This window comes from Ylistrum balloti, unplaced genomic scaffold, assembly GCF_031769215.1.
Source record: "Ylistrum balloti isolate Yb309-2 unplaced genomic scaffold, AGI_CSIRO_Ybal_v1 Utg372356, whole genome shotgun sequence".
Lineage (NCBI taxonomy): Eukaryota > Metazoa > Mollusca > Bivalvia > Pectinida > Pectinidae > Ylistrum > Ylistrum balloti.
In genome coordinates, this window is record NW_026783078.1 from 13056 (window position 1) to 38519 (window position 25464).

Genomic DNA, 25464 nt, shown 5'->3' on the forward strand with positions numbered 1-25464 from the left:
TAACAGCTCTAAAGGATTATACCGGGAAGTACTAAACACATAGAGAAATTAACAGATTGTACACACATGCTGATGCTATTTCACAATAAGTTGGTTCTCAATAAATATGATGAACCCTTCACGTCTTCAGGAAAAATGGAATTTCATATATAATTATGCTATCGAAATAGGGAATAAATAGTAACGATGCAAAGTAGAGCCTGTGACAAAAAGTATCCATTTCATTTGTGCATCATCAAAGAGCTGTGCGCTTCATTTCTTTTATCCACAACACTTTAGATTATGAGTTTCCGAAAATAAGTTTATTCATCTGCAACGACTGCATGTCAAAAGCACGTCTTTCATCTCCACACGTTATTGTTCACAGACATGTCTATCCGTTTTCAAATCTTCTCGATTTGCATATGTAGTTTTAGAGTAGATATATGGACATTTGAGCGCAAAAAACTGCTTTTAAGTCGAAGTAACAAGTCAGAAAATACCTTTTTTGATAAATAACAATAAAGATTCCCTATTTCATAAAATTGATGTTATTGTTATTGCTCTTGAGAACAGAGCTTACCTCAAGATAGAGCCATAAGACAACTACATGAGTTTACCCGATATTCTGGAACTAGCATGCAGAGTCTCACAACTGCTGGATCAAGCAAAGCTTAAGGTTCTGGTCATAGTAGCACAGAATAGTTATATGATGCAGTTTATTTCAGAATCTACATAAATTAATAAATTGTGTTTTGATTGACAGTTGATAATTAATTTTATCTTTTGCACAATTTTTTGAGATGAGTACTGGTGGAAGACACAGCTGGAGGAATTAAGTCCTTGAGGTTGACTAATCTCTGCATCAGCTTTTGATTCATCCGGACAGTGGACAAAGTCAGAATATACAAATGTACTTTATGTTCATTTGAAATTATTTTATATTGAAAATTGCGGGTTTGAAACACAGATACCTATAAAGTCAGGGGTTACAATGATTTTCTTGAAGCCACTTATCAAGCAGATTTTCGACAAGTCAGCCCAGTTAGCGTCTGATTTTCTAATGACATCTGGTTGTTATCCCATCAAAATTAAAAGGCAAGAATGTCATATTACTGAATCACAATATAAACACCTGTATCCATATGAAGAAAACACTTATAGAATGAACTTTACACCAAATGTCCACTAAAATTGTACTTTATACCAAAGATCCACCAAGACTTGAACGCAATACGCCCCGTAGAATGTTCTTTATATTAAATGTCCAACAATACGCCCCCGAGAGGACCATAATAGTTACACTGGATGTAATGTCATAACGTCACTAGCAGACATTCTAGGACCCGTAGAGGGGAAATCAGATCACATGTAAAACAAGTGAGAGACCTTGTAGAAAGTGTGCTCATGGTACTCATCAAATGCGCTCGATTCCACATTATGTGCAGTCTCTTAACACCAATACACCCTCTTAAAAAAAGCTCTTGGTATCATTCGGAGCCGCATAGAGCAAGATCGGTCCTAACGAAAAAGTACCATATCAAAGACATCATGGTTTTTTTTTCTAGAATTTGAACACAACAACATACTTTAACAACATACTTTGCCTTTCGAGATATCATCTATCAGCACTATGCAAAACCATGTTCAACCAAGTGTCTCCGATTATGTCACGTTTCATGGAGAACTTGAAGATATAGGATATAGCTATGGCCCCTGTAGAATGTCTGTTGAAACGACAGGCATGTTTGGAAAAAGTCACAGAAGCATTTGACTCTTCATATTGATATTGTAAATGTTATCTACAATATCAATATGAAGAGTCAAATTCTACACCAGTGAAGAAGAAATCGATGATACTATACCATTCTTTGACAACCGTCTAGTAAAGAAAGATGATGGTAGTATTGGTTTTGTTCAATAGATGCAAAAATATTTACATATAACAATACAAGCAGCAAGAACAAATTCACATCCATAGCGCTATGTGGATACCCTGATTGATCAATCAAGAATGTTAACTGCTAATGAGATGAAAGCAAAGACAAGACTTAGAGACGAAACAACACGTTTAAGATCAAAATGAACAGACCGGTAAGCATCCTTTATATGCGGTGCCTGATAGAGACCATTCGAAGGATCTACATTGACCATGGAACCTCACAAGTTTCGGATATAAGAATTGTGAGGTATCAGCAATTTCGAAAGAGTCGAAAAGGAAAACTACCTTTTTTCAACGACTAGTCAAGAAGGCTATCTGGATACGATGCATTGGACTAGTGTTATTCCAAGACACACGTAACTAAATAAATCATGAAATGTTTTAACTTAGTAGCATTAATAGTTCAACACTAGTAAAGACTGTCTAGATTCGTAGATATTTTCCTGTAAAAGGATACAAATGAAAGTAGGATAATGACATATCGGACAGTCATCGTCTTCGGATAATAACAACCGCAACCTTGTCTTTGTCTAAACCGCCCCACATACATTGGCATGTATTAAAGCTATACATTTTACATCTGTCTAAACAGCCCCACATACATCGGCATGTATTAAAACTATAAATTTTATATCTGTCTTAATCGCCCCACATACATTGATATGTATTAGAATTACTAATATTATTAAAACGATACATTTTATTTTGTGTTTTTACTGAATATAGGTAGTTATTTTGTATAAATCAGTCAATAATGTATGTTTTTACTGATTACTGAATATAGGTAGCTATTTTGTATAAATCAGTCGTTAATGCGGATATCGTACTGATACTGGTGGGATAAGGTGGAATCGCCTGAATATGGACAAGTACAAGGTTTCGTTTATCTAGATACGTTTATAAACAAATTCGTTCGTATGATAAAAACCTAACAGAACGGGTAAATAATTTTGTAGAAGACTATAAAATACATTGAGTTTTTTTACAATACTCTATTCTGTTTACATCAATACATCTTGATAAATATACTACTGAACCGTATAATCCTTGATCTTAGTATTCTGTTTCGTTTTTTAATAACTCCTATGTGAAGTTGGACATTAACATTCAATTGCTGGAGAATGATTCATATAGATTGTAAGCTTTTCGACTAACCATATTTAAAGTAAAATTATATCACCAATGACGGTCTGAATCTTCTCGATAACATGTCCTTTATCATTTTAAATAACTTATTTGAGTCAACAATTGGTAGCATGGCAAAATGTCAGAGCCTAGAGTGTAGAACTGATTTCCATGTTGTCGGAGTTAGGGGAGAATAAGTCTTGCTTGCGTTGTCCATATAATACAGTGGATCCTTGACCTTGTTAATGTCAAACCCTTCTTCTACTAATTCCAGTTTTCGGTGTTTCATCGTCTCCGTAACAATAAAACTCTTTTGAAAGCGTACAAAGATTGGCCTAGCATAATAAGGAAGATCTTTTTGACTTCTCTGGTACAACAATTGCAGCATGTGGGGAGTAACGTCTTTATTGTCCTTCATAGATATAGCTGCCATCCCTGCTCTTCCCTCGGTCCCTTAAGTAAAATAAAAGAGAAGGTTATTAACTCCAACAAATGATACAATAGTCTTTTAATATATATAATAATTACATGTTTCTGTCATCACTGTTCTTCCCTATGTCTGATCATAAGAATACATATATATAACACAAAAATCTATTAATATGTGTAACATATCGACGTCGTGTTTCTGCCATCCTTACTCTTCCCTCGGTCCCTTAAGTAATAGCAAATGGGACGATATCTGATTAAATAGATACTAAATATTCATTGCCGATGTTGGTTATGTGGGATGTAAATGTATACTTAATTGTCATTATCATTGTTAGGATGTTAATGTATACTTAATTGTTTTTATTAGTGGGATGTAAATGTATACTTAATTGTCAGTATCAGTATTCGGATGTAATTCTATACTTAATTGTCAATGTCAGGGTTGAGGATTTCAATGTATACTTAATTGTCAATGTCAGTGTTAGGGATGTAAATATATATTTAAATGTCATTCTCAGTGTTGGGGATGTAAATGTATACTAAATTGTCATTTTCGGTGTTAGGGACATAATTATGTACTTAATTGTCAGTATTAGTGTTGGATATGTAAATGTATACTTAATTGTCGTTATCAGTTTTAGGGATGTACCTGTATATATTATTGTCATTATCAGTGTTGGGATGTTAATGTACACTTATTGATCGTTATCAAGGTTTCGAATGTAAATGTATACTTAATTATCATTATCAGGTGGGGATGTAAATGTATACTTAATTATCATTATCAGTTTTGGGATGTAAATGTAAACTTGATTATCAATGTCAGTGTTGGGGATGTAAATGTATACTTACTTGTCATTTTCGATGTTGGGGACGTAATTATGTACTTAATTGTCAGTATTACTGTCGGATATGTAAATGTATACTTAATTATCATTGTCAGTGTTGCGGATGTTAATTTATACTTAATTGTCATTATCAGTGTTGGGATATAAATCTATACTTAATTGTCATTATCATTGTTGTGATGTAAATGTATACTTAATTGTCAATGTCAGTGTTGGGGATGTAAAAGTATACTTAATTGTCATTATCAGTGTTGGGGATGTAAATGTATACATTATTATCATTATCAGTGTTCGGATGTAAATGTATACTTAATTGTCATTATCAGTGTTGGGGATGTAAATATATACTTAATTGTCATTATCAGTATAGGGATGTAAATGTTTACTTAATTATCATGATCTGGGTTGGGAATGTAAATGAATACTTAATAATCGTTCTCAGTGTTGGGGATGTAAATGCATACTTAATTGTCTTTTTCGGTGTTAGGAATGTTAATATATATTTTTTATGGTCGTTATCAGTTTTGGGGATGTACCTGTATACATTATTGTCATTATCAGTGTTTGGGATGTAAATATATACCTAAATGTCATTTTCGGTGTTGGGAATGTTAATATATACTTGATTGTCATTATCAGTATAGGGATGTAAATGTTTACTTATTTATTATGATCTGGGTTGGGATGTAAATGTATACTTAATTGTTTTCAGTTAGTGGGATGTAAATGTATACATTAATTGTCATTATCAGTGTTGGGATGTAAATGTATACTTAATTGTCATTATCAGTGTTAATGTATATTTTTATGGTCGTTATCAGTTTTGGGGATGTACCTGTATACATTATTGCCATTATCAGTGTTGGGGATGTAAATGTATACTTAATTGTCATTATCAGTGTTGGGATGTTAATGTACACCTATTGATCGTTATCAAGGTTTCGAATATAAATGTATACTTAATTATCATTACCAGTGTTGGGATGTCAATGTATACTTAATTGTCAATGTCAGCGTTGGAAATGTAAATATATATTTAATTGTCATTCCCAGTGTTGGGGATGTTAATGTATAGTTTTATGGTCGTTATCAGTTTTGGGGATGTACCTGTATACATTATTGTCATTATCAGTGTTGGGATATAAATGTATCCTTAATTGTTATTATCAGTTTTTGTATGTAAATGTATACCAAATTGTCATTATCAGATTTGGGATGTAAATATCAACTTAATTGTTATAATCAGTGTTGGTATGTTAATGGATACTTTATTGTCAATGTCAGTGTTGGGGATGTAAATGTATACTTATTATCATTATCAGTATTGGGGATGTAAACGTATACTTAATTGTCATTATCAGTGTTGGGATGTCAATATATACATTATTATCATTATCGGTATAGGGAATGTTAATATACATTTAATTGTCGTTATCAGTGTTGGGGATGTAAATGTATATTTAATTGACATTATCAGTGTTGGGATGTAAATGTATACTTAGTTGTCATTATCAGTGTTAGGGATGTAAATGTATACATTATTATCATTATCAGTGTTCGGATGTAAATGTATACTTAATTGTCAATGTCAGTATTGAGGATTTCAATGTATACTTAATTGTCAGTATTAGTGTTGGATATGTAAATATATACTTAATTATCATGATCAGTGTTGGGGATGTAAATGTATACTTAATTGTCATTATCAGTATTGGGATGTGTAGGTATACTGAATTGTCATTTTCGGTGTTAGGGATGTAAATGTATACTTAATTGTCATCATCAGTGTTGGGGATGTAAATGTATTCTTATTTGTCATTATCAGTGTTAGGATGTAAATGTCTACTTAATTGTCAATGTCAGTGTTGGGAATGTAAATGTATACTTAATTGTCATTATCAGTATTGGGATGTGTAGGTATACTTAATTGTCATTTTCGGTGTTAGGGATGTAAATGTATACTTAATTGTCATTATCAGTGTTGGGGATGTAAATGCATACTTAACTGTCATTATCAGTGATGGTGATATAAAAGTAAACTTAATTATCCTTATCAGTGTTGGGGATGTAAATATATACTTAATTGTCAGTTTCGGTGTTGGAAATGTTAATGTATAATTTTATGGTCGTTGTCAGTTTTGGGGATGTATCTGTATACATTATTGACATTATCAGTGTTGGGGATGTAAATTGACACTAAATTGTCATTATAAGTGTTGGGATGTAAATGTATAATTAATTGTCATTATTAATGTTGGGATGTAAATGTATACTTAATTGTCATTTTCGGTGTTAGGGATGTAAATGTATACTTAATTGTCATCATCAGTGTTGGGGATGTAAATGTATTCTTATTTGTCATTATCAGTGTTGGGATGTAAATGTATAACTTAATTGTCATTAAGTGTTGGGATTAAATGTATACTTAATTGTCATTATCAGTGTTGGGATGTAAATGTATACTTAATTGTCATTATCAGGTTTGGGATATAAATGTATACTTAATTATCATTACCAGTGTTGGGATGTAAATGTATACTTAATTGTCAATGTCAGTATTGAGGATTTCAATGTATATTTAATTGTCAATGTCAGCGTTGGGGATGTAAATATATATTTAATTGTCATTCCCAGTGTTGGGGATGTTAATATATACTAAATTTTACTTTTCGGTGTTGGGGACGTAATTATGTACTTAATTGCCAGTATTAGTGTTGGATATGTAAATATATACTTAATTATCATTATCAGTGTTGGAGATGTTAATGTATACTTAATTGTCATTTTCGGTGTTGGGAATGTTAATGTATAGTTTTATGGTCGTTATCAGTTTTGGGGATGTACCTGTATACATTATTGTCATTATCAGTGTTGGGGATATAGATGTATACTTAATTGTCATTATCAGTTTTGGGCACGTAAATGTATACTTAATTGTCATTATCAGTGTTGGGGATATAAAAGTATATTTAATTATCATTATCAGTATTGGGGATGTAAATGTATACTTAATTGTCATTATCAGTGTTGGGATGTTAATGTACACTTATTGATCGTTATCAAGGTTTCGAATGTAAATGTATACTTAATTATCATTACCAGTGTTGGGATGTAAATGTATACTTAATTGTCAATGTCAGTATTGAGGATTTCAATGTATACTTAATTGTCAATGTCAGAGTTGGGGATGTAAATATATATTTAATTGTCATTCCCAGTGTTGGGGATGTAAATGTATACTAAATTGTCCTTTTTCGGTGTTGGGGACGTAATTATGTACTTAATTGCCAGTATTAGTGTTGGATATGTAAATATATACTTAATTATCATTATCAGTGTTGGAGATGTTAATGTATACTTAATTGTCATTTCCGGTGTTGGGAATGTTAATATATATTTTTATGGTCGTTATCAGTTTTGGGGATATACCTGTATACTTAATTGTCATGATCAGTGTTGGGGATATAGATGTATACTTAATTGTCATTATCAGTTTTGGGGACGTAAATGTATACTTAATTGTCAATGTCAGTGTTGGGGACGTAAATGTATAATTAATTGCCATTATCAGTTTTGTGATGTCAATGTATAATTAATTGTCATTATCAGTGTTAGGATGTAAATGTATACTTAATTGTCAATGTCAGTGTTGGGGATGTAAGTGTATACTGAATTGTCATTATCAGTGTTGGGGATAAAAATATCTACTTAATTGTTAGTATCACTGTTGGAGATGTAAATAAATACTTAATTATCATTATCAGTGTTTGGAATATTAATGTAAACTTAAATGTTATGATCAGTGTTTGGATGTAAATACATGCTTAATTGTCAATGTCAGTGTTGGGATGTAAATGTATGCTTAATTGTCATTATCAGTGTTGGTATGTAAATGTATAGGTAATTATCATTATCAGTGTTGGGGATAAAATTATCTACTTAATTGTTAGTATCACTGTTGGAGATGTAAATAAATAATTTATTATCAGTGTTGGGATGTAAATGTATCAATTATCATCATTATCGGTATAGGGAATGTTAATCTACATTTAATTGTCGTTGTCAGAGTTGGTGATGTAAATGTATATTTGATTGTCATCATCAGGTTTGGGATTTGTAAATATATACTTAATTATCATTATCTGTGTTAGGGATAAAAATATCTACTTAATTGTTAGCATCACTGTTGGAGATGTAAATAAATACTTTATTATCATTATCAGTGTTTGGAATGTAAACGTAAACTTAATTGTCATTATCAGTGTTGGGATGTAAATGTATAATTAATTGTCATTATCAGTGTTAGGATGTAAATGTATACTTAATTGTCAATGTCAGTGTTGAGAATGTAAATGTATACTTAATTGTCATTATCAGTGTTGGGGATAAAAATATCTACTTAATTGTTAGTATCACTGTTGGAGATGTAAATAAATAATTTATTATCATTATCAGTGTTTGGAAGGTAAACGTATACTTAATTGTCATTATCAGTGTTGAGGATGTAAATATATACTTAATTGTCATTATTAGTGTTGGGATGTAAATGTATACATTATTATCATTATCGGTGTTGGGATGTAAATCTATATTTAATTGTCGTTATCAGTGTAAATGTAATATATAATTATTGACATTATCAGTGTTGGGATGTCAATGTATACTTAATTATCATTATCAGTGTTCGGGATAAAAATATCTACTAAATTGTTAGTATCACTGTTGGAGATGTAAATGAATACTTAATTATCATTATCAGTGTTTGGAATGTTATGTATAATTAATTGCCATTATAAGTGTTAGGATGTAAATGTATACTTAATTGTCATTATCAGTTTTGGGATGTAAATGTATACATTATTATCATTATCAGTGTTGGGATGTAAATCAATACTTAATTTTCATTATCAGTATTGATATGTAAATGTATACTTAATTGTCATTATTAGTATTGGGATGTTAATGTATACTTAATGATCATGATCAGTTTTTGGATGTAAATGTATTAATGTATGTAAATCTATATTTAATTATCATTATCAGTGTTTGGAATGTAAACCTATATTTAATTGTCATTATCAGTATTGGGATGAAAATGTATACTTAATTGTCAATGTCAGTGTTGGGGATAAAAATATCTACTTAATTGATAGTATCACTGTTGGAGATGTAAATAAATACTTAATTATCATTATCAGTGTTTGGAATGTAAATGTGTACTTAATTGTCATTATCAGTGTTGGGATGTAAATGTATACTTGATTGTCATTATTAGTGTTGGGATGTAAATGTATACTTAATGACCATGATCAGTGTTGGGGATAAAAATTTCTACTTTATTGTTAGTATAACTGTTGGAAATGTAAATGAATACTTAATTATCATTATCAGTGTTTGGAATGTAAATGTATAATTAATTGCCATTATCAGTTTTGTGCTGTCAATGTATAATTAATTGTCATTATCAGTGTTAGGATGTAAATCAATATTTAATTGTCGTTATCAGTGTTCGGGATGTAAATGTATACATTATTATCATTATCGGTGTTGGGATGTAAATCAATATTTAATTGTCGTTATCAGTGTTCGGGATGTAAATGTAAACTTGATTGTCATTATTAGTGTTGGGATGTAAATGTATACTAAATTATTATGATCAGTTTTGGGATGTAAATGTATACATTATTATCATTATCGGTGTTGGGATGTAAATCTATATTTAATTGTCGTTATCAGTGTCAGGGATGTTAATATATAGCTTATTGTCAATGTCAGTGTTTGGTAGGTAAATGTATACTTAATTATCATTCAGTGTTAGGAATAAAAATATCTACTTAATTGTTAGTATCACTGTTGGAGATGTAAATAAATACTTAATTATCATTATCAGTGTTTGGAATGTTATGTATAATTAATTGCCATTATAAGTGTTGGGATGTAAATGTATAATTAATTATTATGATCAGTGTTGGGGATGAAAATGTATACTTAATTGTCAATGTCAGTGTTGGGGATAAAAATATCTACTTAATTGATAGTATCACTGTGGAGATATAAATGAATACTTAATTATCATTATCAGTGTTGGAGATGTAAATGTGTACTTAATTGTCATTATCAGTTTTGTGATGTAAATGTATACTTAATTGTCATAATTAGTGTTGGGATATACATGTATACTTAATTATCATGATCAGTGTTTGGGATGAAAATATCTACTTAATTGTTATTATCACCATTGGAGATGTAAATAAATACTTAATTATCATTATCAGTGTTTGGAATTTACATTATTATCATTATCGGTGTTGGGATGTAAATCAATATTTAATTGTCGTTATCAGTGTTCGGGATGTAAATGTAAACTTAATTGTCATTATTAGTGTTGGGATGTAAATGTATACTAAATTATTATTATCAATTTTGGGATGTAAATGTATACATTATTATCATTATCGGTGTTGGGATGTAAATCTATATTTAATTGTCGTTATCAGTGTCAGGGATGTTAATATATAGCTTATTGTCAATGTCAGTGTTTGGTATGTAAATGTATACTTAATTATCATTCTCAGTGTTGGGGATGTGAAAATATACTTAATTATCATTATCACTGTTTGGATGTAAATGTATACTTAATTGTCATTATCAGTGTTGGGATGTAAATGTATACTTAATTGTCATAATTAGTGTTGGGATATAAATGTATACTTAATTATCATGATCAGTGTTGGGGATGAAAATATCTACTTAATTGTTATTATCACCGTTGGAGATGTAAATAAATACTTAATTATCATTATCAGTGTTTGGAATTTAAACGTATACATTATTATCATTATTGGTTGTGGGAATGTTAATGTTTATTTAATTGTCGTTATCAGTGTTGGGATATAAATGTATACTTAATTGTTATTATCAGTGTTTGGGATAAAAATATCTACTTAATTGTTTGTATCACTGTTGGAGATGTAAATAAATACTTAATTATCATTATCAGTGTTTGGAATTTAAATGTAAACTTAATTATCATTATCAGTGTTGAAGGATGTAAATATACTTAATTGTCATTATTAGTGTTGGGATGTAAATGTATACTTAATTGTCATTATCAGTGTTGGGGATGTGAAAATATAAATGTATACAGTGTTGGGGATAAAAATATATACTTAATTATCATTATCAGTGTTTGGGATGTATGTATACTTAAATCAATATATATACTTAATTTAATGGGATGTAAATGTATCATTATCATAAATACTTGATTGTCATTATCAGTGTTTGAGATATATATGTATACTTAATTGTCATTATCAATATTGGGATGTAAATGTATACTTAATAGTCAATATCAGTGTTGGGATGTAAATATATAAATTATCATATCAGTGTTATATATTTAATTGTTTATCAGTGTTGGGATGTAAATATACTTAATTATCATTATCAGTGTTGGGATGTAAATGTATACTTAATTATCATTATCAAGTGTTGGGATGTAAATATATACTTAATTGTCATTATCAGTGTTGGGGATGTATACTTAATTGTCATATTGGGATATAATGTATACTTAATTGTCATTATCAGTGTTTGGAGGTAAATGTAAAATAAAAATACTTAATTATTGTCATTATCAGTGTTGGGATGTAAATATATACTTAATTATCATTATCACTGTTGGGATGTAAATGTATACTTTATTGTCATTATCAGTGTTGGGATGTAAATGTATACTTAATTGTCATTATCAGTGTTGGGATGTAAATGTATACTTAATTGTTAGTGTTGGGATGTAAATAAATACTTAATTATCATTATCAGTGTTTGGAATTAATTGTCATTATTAGTGTTGGGATGTAAATGTATACTTAATGACCATGATCAGTGTTGGGGATAAAAATATCTACTTAATTGTTAGTATAACTGTTGGAGATGTAAATCAATACATAATTATCAATATCAGAGTTTGGAATTAAACGTATACATTATTATCATTATTGGTTGTGGGAATGTTAATGTTTATTTAATTGTCGTTATCAGTGTTGGGATATAAATGTATACTTAATTGTTATTATCAGTGTTAGGGATAAAAATATCTACTTAATTGTTAGTATCACTGTTGGAGATGTAAATAAATACTTTATTATCATTATCAGTGTTTGGTATGTAAACGTAAACTTAATTATCAATGTCAGTGTGAAGGATGTAAATGTATACTTAATTGTCATTATTAGTGTTGGGATGTAAATGTATACTTAATTATCATTCTCAATCTTGGGGATGTGAAAATATACTTAATTATCATTATCAGTGTTAGGAATAAAAATATCTACTTAATTGTTAGTATCACTGTTGGAGATGTAAATAAATACTTAATTATCATGATCAGTGTTTGGAATGTTATGTATAATTAATTGCCATTATAAGTGTTAGGATGTAAATGTATACTTAATTGTCATTATCAGTTTTGGGATGTAAATGTATACATTATTATCATTATCGGTGTTGGGATGTAAATCAATATTTAATTGTCGTTATCAGTGTTCGGGATGTAAATGTAAACTTGATTGTCATTATTAGTGTTGGGATGTAAATGTATACTAAATTATTATGATCAGTTTTGGGATGTAAATGTATACATTATTATCATTATCGGTGTTGGGATGTAAATCTATATTTAATTGTCGTTATCAGTGTCAGGGATGTTAATATATAGCTTATTGTCAATGTCAGTGTTTGGTAGGTAAATGTATACTTAATTATCATTCAGTGTTAGGAATAAAAATATCTACTTAATTGTTAGTATCACTGTTGGAGATGTAAATAAATACTTAATTATCATTATCAGTGTTTGGAATGTTATGTATAATTAATTGCCATTATAAGTGTTGGGATGTAAATGTATAATTAATTATTATGATCAGTGTTGGGGATGAAAATGTATACTTAATTGTCAATGTCAGTGTTGGGGATAAAAATATCTACTTAATTGATAGTATCACTGTGGAGATATAAATGAATACTTAATTATCATTATCAGTGTTGGAGATGTAAATGTGTACTTAATTGTCATTATCAGTTTTGTGATGTAAATGTATACTTAATTGTCATAATTAGTGTTGGGATATACATGTATACTTAATTATCATGATCAGTGTTTGGGATGAAAATATCTACTTAATTGTTATTATCACCATTGGAGATGTAAATAAATACTTAATTATCATTATCAGTGTTTGGAATTTACATTATTATCATTATCGGTGTTGGGATGTAAATCAATATTTAATTGTCGTTATCAGTGTTCGGGATGTAAATGTAAACTTAATTGTCATTATTAGTGTTGGGATGTAAATGTATACTAAATTATTATTATCAATTTTGGGATGTAAATGTATACATTATTATCATTATCGGTGTTGGGATGTAAATCTATATTTAACGTTATCATTGTTAATATATAGCTTATTGTCAATGTCAGTGTTTGGGATGTAAATGAAGGATGTAAATGTATACTTAATTGTCATTATCAGTGTTGGATGTAAATGTATACTTAATTATCATTATCAATGTTTGGGAAAATATACTTAATTATCATTATCAGTGTTAGGAATAAAAATATCTACTTAATTGTTAGTATCACTGTTGGAGATGTAAATAAATACTTAATTATCATGATCAGTGTTTGGAATGTTATGTATAATTAATTGACATTATATGTGTTTGGATGTAAATGTATACTTAATTGTCATTATCAGTTTTGGGATGTAAATGTATACATTATTATCATTATCGGTGTTGGGATGTAAATCAATATTTAATTGTCGTTATCAGTGTTCGGGATGTAAATGTAAACTTGATTGTCATTATTAGTGTTGGGATGTAAATGTATACTAAATTATTATGATCAGTTTTGGGATGTAAATGTATACATTATTATCATTATCGGTGTTGGGATGTAAATCTATATTTAATTGTCGTTATCAGTGTCAGGGATGTTAATATATAGCTTATTGTCAATGTCAGTGTTTGGTAGGTAAATGTATACTTAATTATCATTCAGTGTTAGGAATAAAAATATCTACTTAATTGTTAGTATCACTGTTGGAGATGTAAATAAATACTTAATTATCATTATCAGTGTTTGGAATGTTATGTATAATTAATTGCCATTATAAGTGTTGGGATGTAAATGTATAATTAATTATTATGATCAGTGTTGGGGATGAAAATGTATACTTAATTGTCAATGTCAGTGTTGGGGATAAAAATATCTACTTAATTGATAGTATCACTGTGGAGATATAAATGAATACTTAATTATCATTATCAGTGTTGGAGATGTAAATGTGTACTTAATTGTCATTATCAGTTTTGTGATGTAAATGTATACTTAATTGTCATAATTAGTGTTGGGATATACATGTATACTTAATTATCATGATCAGTGTTTGGGATGAAAATATCTACTTAATTGTTATTATCACCATTGGAGATGTAAATAAATACTTAATTATCATTATCAGTGTTTGGAATTTACATTATTATCATTATCGGTGTTGGGATGTAAATCAATATTTAATTGTCGTTATCAGTGTTCGGGATGTAAATGTAAACTTAATTGTCATTATTAGTGTTGGGATGTAAATGTATACTAAATTATTATTATCAATTTTGGGATGTAAATGTATACATTATTATCATTATCGGTGTTGGGATGTAAATCTATATTTAATTGTCGTTATCAGTGTCAGGGATGTTAATATATAGCTTATTGTCAATGTCAGTGTTTGGTATGTAAATGTATACTTAATTATCATTCTCAGTGTTGGGGATGTGAAAATATACTTAATTATCATTATCACTGTTTGGATGTAAATGTATACTTAATTGTCATTATCAGTGTTGGGATGTAAATGTATACTTAATTGTCATAATTAGTGTTGGGATATAAATGTATACTTAATTATCATGATCAGTGTTGGGGATGAAAATATCTACTTAATTGTTATTATCACCGTTGGAGATGTAAATAAATACTTAATTATCATTATCAGTGTTTGGTATTTAAACGTATACATTATTATCATTATTGGTTGTGGGAATGTTAATGTTTATTTAGTTGTCGTTATCAGTGTTGGGATATAAATGTATACTTAATTGTTATTATCAGTTTTGGGATGAAAATGTATATCTAATTGTCATTATCAGTTTTGGGATGTAAATGTAAACTTGATTATCAATGTCAGTGTTGGGGATGTAAATGTATACTTAATTGTCATTATCAGTGTTGGGATGTAAATGTATACTTAATTATTATCATTATCGGTGTTGGGATGTAAATCAATATTTAATTGTCGTTATCAGTGCTCGGGATGTAAATGTAAACTTAATTGTCATTATTAGTGTTGGGATGTAAATGTATACTAAAGTATTATTATCAGTTTTGGGATGTAAATGTATACATTATTATCATTATAGGTATTGGGATGTAAGTCTATATTTAATTGTCGTTATCAGTGTCAGGGATGTTAATATATAGCTTATTGTCAAATTTAGTGTTTGGTATGTAAATGTATACTTAATTATCATTCTCAGTGTTGGGGATGTGAAAATATACTTAATTATCATTATCACTGTTTGGATGTCAATATATACTTAATAGTCAATGTCAGTGTTGAAGGTTGCAATGTTTACTTAATTGTCAGTGTCAGTGTTTGGGATAAAATCGTATACTTAATTATGAATATAAGTGTTGGGATCTAAATATAGTATCAATTTTCAGTATCAGTGTTGGGGATGTAAATGTTTATTTAATTATCATCATCAGTATTGGCGATATAAATCTATACTTAATTATCATTATCAGTGTTCGGATGTAAATGTATACTTAATTGTCAATGTCAATTTTGGGGAAGGTAAATGTATACATCATTATCATTATCGGTATCGGGAATGTTAATATATATCTAATTGTCTTTATCAGTGTTGGGGATGTAAATTTATACTTAATTGTCATTTTCAGTGTTGAGATGTAAATGTTTACTTAATTATCATTATCAGTGTTGGGGATAAAAATATCAACTTAATTGCTAGTATCACTGTTGGAGATGTAAATGAATACTTAATTATCATTATCAGTGTTGGGGATGTAAATGTATACAAGATTATCATTATCGGTGTTGAGATGTAAATGTATACATTGCTATCATTATCGTTGTTAGGAATGCTAATGTATATTTAATTGTCGTGGTCAATGTTGGGTTTAATTGTCAATGGTAGTGTTGGGGATGTAAATGTATACTTTATTGTCAATGTCAGTGTTTGGGATGAAAATGTATACTTAATTGTCATTATCATTGTTGTGATGTAAATGTTTATTTAATTGTCATTATCAGTGTTGGTGATGTAAATGTATGCTTAATTGTTTTTAACAGTGTTTGGATGAAAATGTATACTTCTTGGTCAATGTCAGTGTTGGGGATGTAAATGTATACTTAATTGTCATTTTCATTGTTGTAATGTCAATGTATATTTAATTGTCAATGTCCTTGTTTTAGGCCGAATGTATACTTAATTGTCAATGTCAGTGTTTGGGATTTAAATATATACTTAATTTTCAGTATCAGTGTCGGGAATGTAAATGTATACTTAATTGTCATTATCAGTGTTGGGGATGTAAATGTATACTTATTTGTCATTATCAGTGTTGGGATGTAAATGTTTGTTTAATTGTCATTATCAGTGTTGTGGATGTAAATGTATACTTGATTGTCATTATCATTTTTGGAGATGTAAATGTATACTTAATTGTCATTATCAGTATTGGGATGTAAATGTATACTTAATTGTCAATGTCAGTGTTGAGGTTTTCAATGTATACTCGTCAATGTCAGTGGTGGTGGGATGTAAATGTATACTTAATTGTCATTATTAGTGTTGGGATGTACTTAATTGTCATTATCAATGTTGGGATGTAAATGTATACATCATTGTCAATTTCGGCGTTGGTGATGTAAAAGTATACTTAAGAATCATTATCAGTTTTTGGGACGGAAGTGTATATTTAATTGTCAATATCGGTGTTGGGGACGTAAAGATATACTTAATTTTCAGTATCATTGTTGGGGATGTATATGTATACTTATTTGTCATTATCAGTTTTGAGGATGTAAATGTAAACTTAATTGTTATTATCATTGTTGGGGATGTAAATGTATACTTGATTGTCAATGTCAGTGTTGGGATATAAATGTATACCTAATTGTTTTATCAGTGTTGGGATGTAAATGTATACTAAATTGTTTTCATCAGTGTTGGGAATGTTGGTTTATACTTAATTATCATTATCATTGTTGGGATGTAAATGCTTAATTGACGATGTCAGTGTTGGGGATGTAAATGTATACTTAATTGTTTTTATCAGTTGTTGGGATGTAAATGTATACTTAATTGTTTTTATCAGTGTTGGGATGTAAATGTATACTTAATTGTTTTAATCAGTGTTGGGAATGTTGGTTTATACTTAATTATCATTATCAGTGTTGGGATGTAAATGTATACTTAATTATCATTATCAGGGTTGGGATGTAAATGTATACTTAATTGTCAATGTCAGTGTTGAAGGTTGCAATGTTTACTTTATTGTCAATGTCAGTGTTGGGGATGTAATTGTATACTTAATTATCAGTATCAGTGTTGGGATGTAAATGTATACTTAATTGTCAATGTCAGTGTTGGGGATTTACATGTATACTTCGTTTACCTGGTATTCGTACCCCGTATACATTCACATCTTGAACAAAGTTGAGAGAACTGATGACATCACACACCTCCCTTGTCGATACGTTTTCTCCTTTCCACCTGATTGAATGAAAATGTTGTAAATGATGAGCGAGAACATTTTCGTTATATTCATTCATAACATTTACCAGATTAGTTCGAACAGTAATGGGATATTTTTGGGATGTTTTAAATTAATTTGCACCAGATTAACCATACAAAATATACGTAAATCTCACGATAAAGTGACAAATAGGCCAATAATCCTTATATCAACGAATAAATCCAATATAAAAGACATAACATGAACTCAAACGTCGATAAGCATGTACAAGATCATTCTGATAAACATTAGCGGATGACATCTTTCTTAAACGCGTGATGTCAAGTCTCTAAGGGGATTATAAGCTGATAATAAAATACAATAATTTAACTTTTTTTTTACTTCACCAGCAATTGACATATATATAAGATGCTGTGTTACAGGTTATATGTAACATAACCTAATAAGATGACATAAATGCAACTTCAAATTTATGTTTAAACATAACTTCGAATACCGGACAATCCATCTTTAATTTTTCCGAGATTTTTAACAAGTGAGGACTTAGGTTGCAGTGAATTGTGGTACTCGTATGCACATTAAGTTGAAATAACGGCAGTTGTCAGACCTATCCCTAATATCGAGTACGCCCTTCCCGAGCATCAATAGTGTCTCTGATTTTGCGTGGCATGAAGTTAATAAGGACAATGATTGTCTGTAGAGGAATATCATTCCATTTATTAGTAAGTGCGTTGTCCTATTGACAAAGGTTATTTGTGTTTGCTCGATTACGAACTGTTCTGTCTTATTCAACTCACAAGTGATCGATTGGGAACAAATTGGGATTATATGGAGGCCAGTGCATAGGGATGATGCCAAAAGGTCAAAAGTTTGCCTCTTAATATGAGGCACAATATGTTTTGCTCCAAACAGCAAGTGTCTGCAAAATGCTCTCCTCGATGTATGTACATGCATTGATGGCCATCAGCTCGAAGTACCATCTCTGAAGAGCATGGACCTCCAGCGTCTCAGGGAAACGTCTGGGCACATATGCCGCAAAACATCACATACCACGTGATCGACGCTGAGGTGTTAGTGACAAACCAAAGTACTGGCGATGCTGTAGATTGGTAGATTCGACGGTTTATATCACTATTATTTTTTCGTGCCGATTTGGCTGCCTTTAATCTCCTTTCGCGCAAGTGGACAAGCCTAATGAACTGATCTTGACGTCACAACGTCACAGTTGGACGTCAAGATATCGGTCTGTCAGCAACTCTTCCCTCGGCATTAAGACTTCCACTAAACGACTTATAGTCGATTTATGAACTCCGAAATGAGTATCGACCTGCTGCTGATTATGACCTCCTATGAGCATTGCGATAACCCGTTCTCTATTAATTTGAGCTAGGCAATGCATATTTAAAAAACTATTTGATTGCAAATGCTTTTGCGATCGTCTTGGTGGAAGTCGGAAATCGACTTTAGTTTGAATGGAAAAGAACATTTGTACATAATAGTGTATTGGTAATTTAAAGGTGCCAGAAGTATATAAGTATCTTCTGGTCAGGAAAGACGGATTTTTAAAGATATATATTAGTGAGGCAGGTTGCTCTTATATTTCTCTTACTTTTGATACCGCTATGCATATTTATAGCACAATATTTTTTGGGGGTAAATAGGTGCGTTTTTACATATGTCCGGTACTGTATGACGGGATGAATTTGACAGAATGTACACGATACTAAGTGACATAGTGAATGTAACATATGTTCGGTACTGTATGACAGGATGAATTTGACAGAATGTACTCAGTATTTTAAGAATATATTAAGATATATCCAGGATGTATGTGGCATGATGCATTTCACAGAATATGTCCGGTAGTATGGGTCACAATGAATTTGACAAAATGTTCTCGATACTTAGAGTACATTTAAATATCACTTTCAGTACTGTGTGACTCGATCACGAATCACGATTCAGGATCAATATCACGAACTTCTGTGTGAATAATCGGCATCTTTTCATCAAATACCTTTTCTTTGTGCGGGGGTGACCAAATGTTAGAGCTCGTATGGTTGTGTTTCACATTTGTTTTATATCCTACCTGAACGTGTCTCCAACTCGGTCCCGGAAGTAGATAAAGTAATCCTTGTCCATGTATAGAAGATCACCGAAATTGAAGTATCTGTCGCCTTCTTCAAACACATTTCTAAGGAGCTTCTTTTCGTTGAGACTTGAGTCACCCTGATAGAATCCAGTGTATGTTGGTGGTATCGGGGTTATTAGAAGACCTTGTTCGCCTGTAATGAAACGAGATGTACTGCTGAAGTCGTTATAATTAAAACATGGTGTATTTAACCTGCGAGCATTTGCTACTTGTCTTCTGTCTTAACGACAAGAATGATAACGTGTAGTCATAACACAGATATACACCAATTGTTTATACATAAAAACAATTTGAAATATGTATTTATGACATGATTAAATACTGAATATCCATTAGTATCTTCAAATCTTGTGTCTGTTACAGTTTGATTCAAGACATTATGACGTTGTACAAAATTGTTCGGTCACAACCGTAAAATGTAAAATAACGACAGTGTGACGTAAAACAATTCTGTTTGCCTACATTAGTATGACTTTATGTAGACTTGCCTGACTTCAAAATTATTAAATAGGAAAAAACTAAATCTGAGTACAGTAACATGACATCATTAAGTCGTGTCTCTTTGCAAAAGCAAAACGTAATACAACAATGTCTGGTTATATCAGGTTGACGTTATACAATCATGCATGGTTACATGACGAAGACGTTATACAATCGTGTCTGATTACACCAGGTTGACTTTTACAACCATGTTTGGTTATATCAGGTTGACGTTATACAATCATGTCTGGTTACATCAGGTTGACGTTACACAATCATGTCTGGTTACATTAGGTTGACGTTTTACAATTATAACTGGTTACATGAGGTTGAAGTTATACAATCATATCTGGTTACATGAGGCTGACGTTATACAACCATTTCTGGTTATATCAGGTTGACGTCATACAATCATGTCTGGTTACATCAGGTTGACGTTATACAACCATTTCTGGTTACATCAGGTTGACTTTTACAATCATGTCTGGTTACATCAGGTTGATGTTATATAAAATGTCTGGTTACATCAGGTTGATGTTATATAATCATGTCTGGTTATATCAGGTTGACTTTTACAATCATGTCTGGTTACATGAGGTTGAGATTATACAATAATGTCTGGTTATATCAGGTTGACTTTTACAATCATGTCTGGTTACATGAGGTTAAGGTTATACAATAATGCCTGGTTATATCAGGTTGACTTTTACAATCATGTCTGGTTGCATGAGGATAACGTTATACAATCATGTCTGGTTACATCATGTTGATGTTATACAATCATACCTGGTTATATCAGGTTGACGTTTTACAATCATGCCTGGTTACATCAGGTTGACTTTTACAAATATGTCTGGTTGCATGAGGATGACGTTATACAATCATATCTGGTTACATCAGGTTGATTTTGACAATCATGTCTCGTTATATCAGGTTGATGTTGAATAATCATGTCTGGTTACATCAGGTTGAATTTACAATCATGTCTGGTTACATTAGGTTGACTTTTACAATCATGCCTGGTTATATCAGGTTGACTTTTACAATCATGTCTGGTTGCATGACGTTGACGTAATACACTCATGTCTGGTTACATCACGTTGACGTTTTACAACCATATCTGGTTATATCAGGTTGACATCATACAATCATGTCAGGTTACGTCAGGTTGACGTTATACAATCATGTCTGGTTAACACAGTATGACGTCATACAAGCATGTCTGGTTATATCATATTGACTTTTACAATCATGTCTGGTTACATGACGTTGACGTTATACAATCATGTCTGGTTACATGAGGTTGACTTTTACAATCAAATCTGGTTAAATGACGTTGATGTTATACAATCATGTCTGGTTACATGACGTTGACGTTATACAATCATGTCTGGTTACATGACGTTGACGTTATACAATCATGTCTGGTTACATCATGTTGACTTTTACAATCATGTCTGGTTACATGATGTTGACGTTATATGGTTACATTAGGTTGACGTTATACAATCATCTCTGGTTACATCAGGTTGATGTTATACAATTATGTATGGTTACACCAGGTTGACTTTCACAATCATGTCTAGTGACGACAGGTTGATGTTATATAATTATATCTAGTTATATCAGGTTGACGTTTTACAATCATGTCTGGTTATATCAGGTTGATGTTATATAATTATATCTAGTTACATCAGGTTGACGTTTTACAATCATGTCTGGTTATATCAGGTTGATGTTATATAATTATATCTAGTTATATCAGGTTGACGTTTTACAATCATGTCTGGTTATAGCAGGTTGATGTTATATAATTATATCTAGTTACATCAGGTTGACGTTTTACAATCATGTCTGGTTATATCAGGTTGATGTTATATAATTATATCTAGTTACATTAGGTTGACGTTTTACAATCATGTCTGGTTATATCAGGTTGACGTTTTACAATCATGTCTGGTTATATCAGGTTGACGTTTTACAATCATGTCTGGTTATATCAGGTTGATGTTATATAATTATATCTAGTTACATTAGGTTGACGTTTTACAATCATGTCTGGTTATATCAGGTTGACGTTTTACAATCATGTCTGGTTATATCAGGTTGACGTTTTACAATCATGTCTGGTTATATCAGGTTGATGTTATATAATTATATCTAGTTACATTAGGTTGACGTTTTACAATCATGTCTGGTTATATCAGGTTGATGTTATATAATTATATCTAGTTATATCAGGTTGACGTTTTACAATCATGTCTGGTTATAGCAGGTTGATGTTATATAATTATATCTAGTTACATCAGGTTGACGTTTTACAATCATGTCTGGTTATATCAGGTTGATGTTATATAATTATATCTAGTTACATTAGGTTGACGTTTTACAATCATGTCTGGTTATATCAGGTTGACGTTTTACAATCATGTCTGGTTATATCAGGTTGACGTTTTACAATCATGTCTGGTTATATCAGGTGTTATATAATTATATCTAGTTACATTAGGTTGACGTTTTACAATCATGTCTGGTTATATCAGGTTGACGTTTTACAATCATGTCTGGTTATATCAGGTTGACGTTTTACAATCATGTCTGGTTATATCAGGTTGATGTTATATAATTATATCTAGTTACATTAGGTTGACGTTTTACAATCATGTCTGGTTATATCAGGTTGATGTTATATAATTATATCTAGTTATATCAGGTTGACGTTTTACAGTCATGTCTGGTTATATCAGGTTGATGTTATATAATTATATCTAGTTATATCAGGTTGACGTTTTACAATCATGTCTGGTTACATCAGGTTGACGTTTTACAATCATGTCTGGTTACATCAGGTACATCAGGTACATGGGACTCGAATGTAATATTTTGTCTTTGTGTAGCGATGTATTTTCTGTGGGACTCCCATGTAACATTTTGTCTTTGTATAGCGAAGTTATAGATGTCGGACTCCAATGTAATATTTTGTCTTTGTGTAGCGATGTATTATCTGTGGGACTAACATGTAACATTTAGTCTTTGTATAGCGAAGTTATAGATGTCGGACTCCAATGTAATATTTTTGCCTTTTTGTAGCGTTATATTATATGTAAGACTCCAATGTAACATTTTGTCTTTGTGTAGCAATGTTTTATCTGTTGGACTCCAATGTAACATTTTGTCTTCATGTAGCGATGTTTTATATGTAGGACTCCAATGTAAAATTTTGTCTTGATGTAGCGATGTAATATCTGTCGAACTCTAATGTTACATTTTGTCTTTGTGTATCGATGTATTATCTGTGGGACTCCAATGTAATATTTTGTCTTTGTGTAGCGATGTGATATCTGTCGAACTCCAATGTTATATTTTGCCTTTCTGTAGTGATGTATTATCTGTGGGACTACAATGTAACATTTTGTCTTTGTGTAGTGGTGTATTATCTGTGGGACTACAATGTAACAATTTGTCTTTGTGTAGTGATGTATTATTTGTTGGACTACAATGTAATATTTTGTCTTGGTGTAGCGATGTATTATCTGTGGGACTCCAACGTAACATTTTGTCTTCATGTAGCGATGTAATATCTGTCGAACTCAAATGTAACATTTTGTCTTTGTCTAGCGATGTTATAGATGTCGAACTCCAATGTAACATTTTGTCTTTGTGTAGCGATATTATAGATGTCGGACTCGAATGTAATATTTTTGCCTTTTTGTAGCGTTATATTATCTGTGGGACTCTAATGTAACATTTTGTCTTTGTGTAGCGATGTATTATCTGTGGCACTCCAATGGAACATTTTGTCTTTGTTTAGCAATTTATTATATGTTGGACTCCAATAATACGTTTTGTCTTTGTCTAACGATGTATTGTCTGTAGGACTCCAATGTAACATTTTGTCTTTGTGTAGCGATGTATTATCTGTGGGACTCCAATGTTATATTTTGCCTTTCTGTAGTGATGTATTATCTGTGGGACTACAATGTAACATTTTGTCTTTGTGTAGTGGTGTATTATCTGTGGGACTACAATGTAACAATTTGTCTTTGTGTAGTGATGTATTATTTGTTGGACTACAATGTAATATTTTGTCTTGGTGTAGCGATGTATTATCTGTGGGACTCCAACGTAACATTTTGTCTTTGTGTAGCGATGTATTATCTGTGGGATTCCAATGGATCATTCTGTGTTGGTGTAACGATGTATTATCTGTGGGACTCCAACGTAACATTTTGTCTTTGTGTAGCGATGTATTATCTGTGGGATTCCAATGGATCATTCTGTGTTGGTGTAACGATTTATTATCTGTCGGACTCCAATGTAGCACTTTGTCTTTGTGTACCGATGTATTAACTGTGGGATTCCAATGTAACATTTTTTTTGTGTGTAGCGATGTATTATCACTTTGTCTTTGTGTACCGATGTATTAACTATGGGATTCCAATGTAACATCTTTTTTGTGTAGCGATGTATTATCTGTTGGACCCCAGTGTAAATTTTGTCTTTGTGTAGCGATGTATTATCTGTCGAAATCCAATGTAACATTTTGTCTTTGTGTAGCGATGTATTATCTGTGGGACTCCAATGTAACATTTTGTCTTTGTGTAGCGATGTATTATCTGTGGGACTCCAATGTAACATTTTGTCTTTGTGTAGC

The 25464-nt window shown here is 30.9% G+C and overlaps 1 protein-coding gene across 1 annotated transcript in view; it reads right to left on the reverse strand.

Annotated features, from left to right (window-relative positions):
• Positions 1–3188: 3188 nt before the first annotated feature.
• Positions 3189–25464, reverse strand: part of LOC132564525 (long-chain fatty acid transport protein 2-like) — a 40386-nt gene continuing 18110 nt past the window's right edge. The window contains exons 9-11 of the mRNA XM_060229179.1: positions 20268–20463; positions 18098–18195; positions 3189–3499 (exon numbers count right to left, since the gene is read on the reverse strand). Of these exons, the coding sequence (XP_060085162.1) occupies positions 3189–3499; positions 18098–18195; positions 20268–20463 (605 nt within the window). The remainder of the gene's footprint in view (positions 3500–18097; positions 18196–20267; positions 20464–25464) is intronic.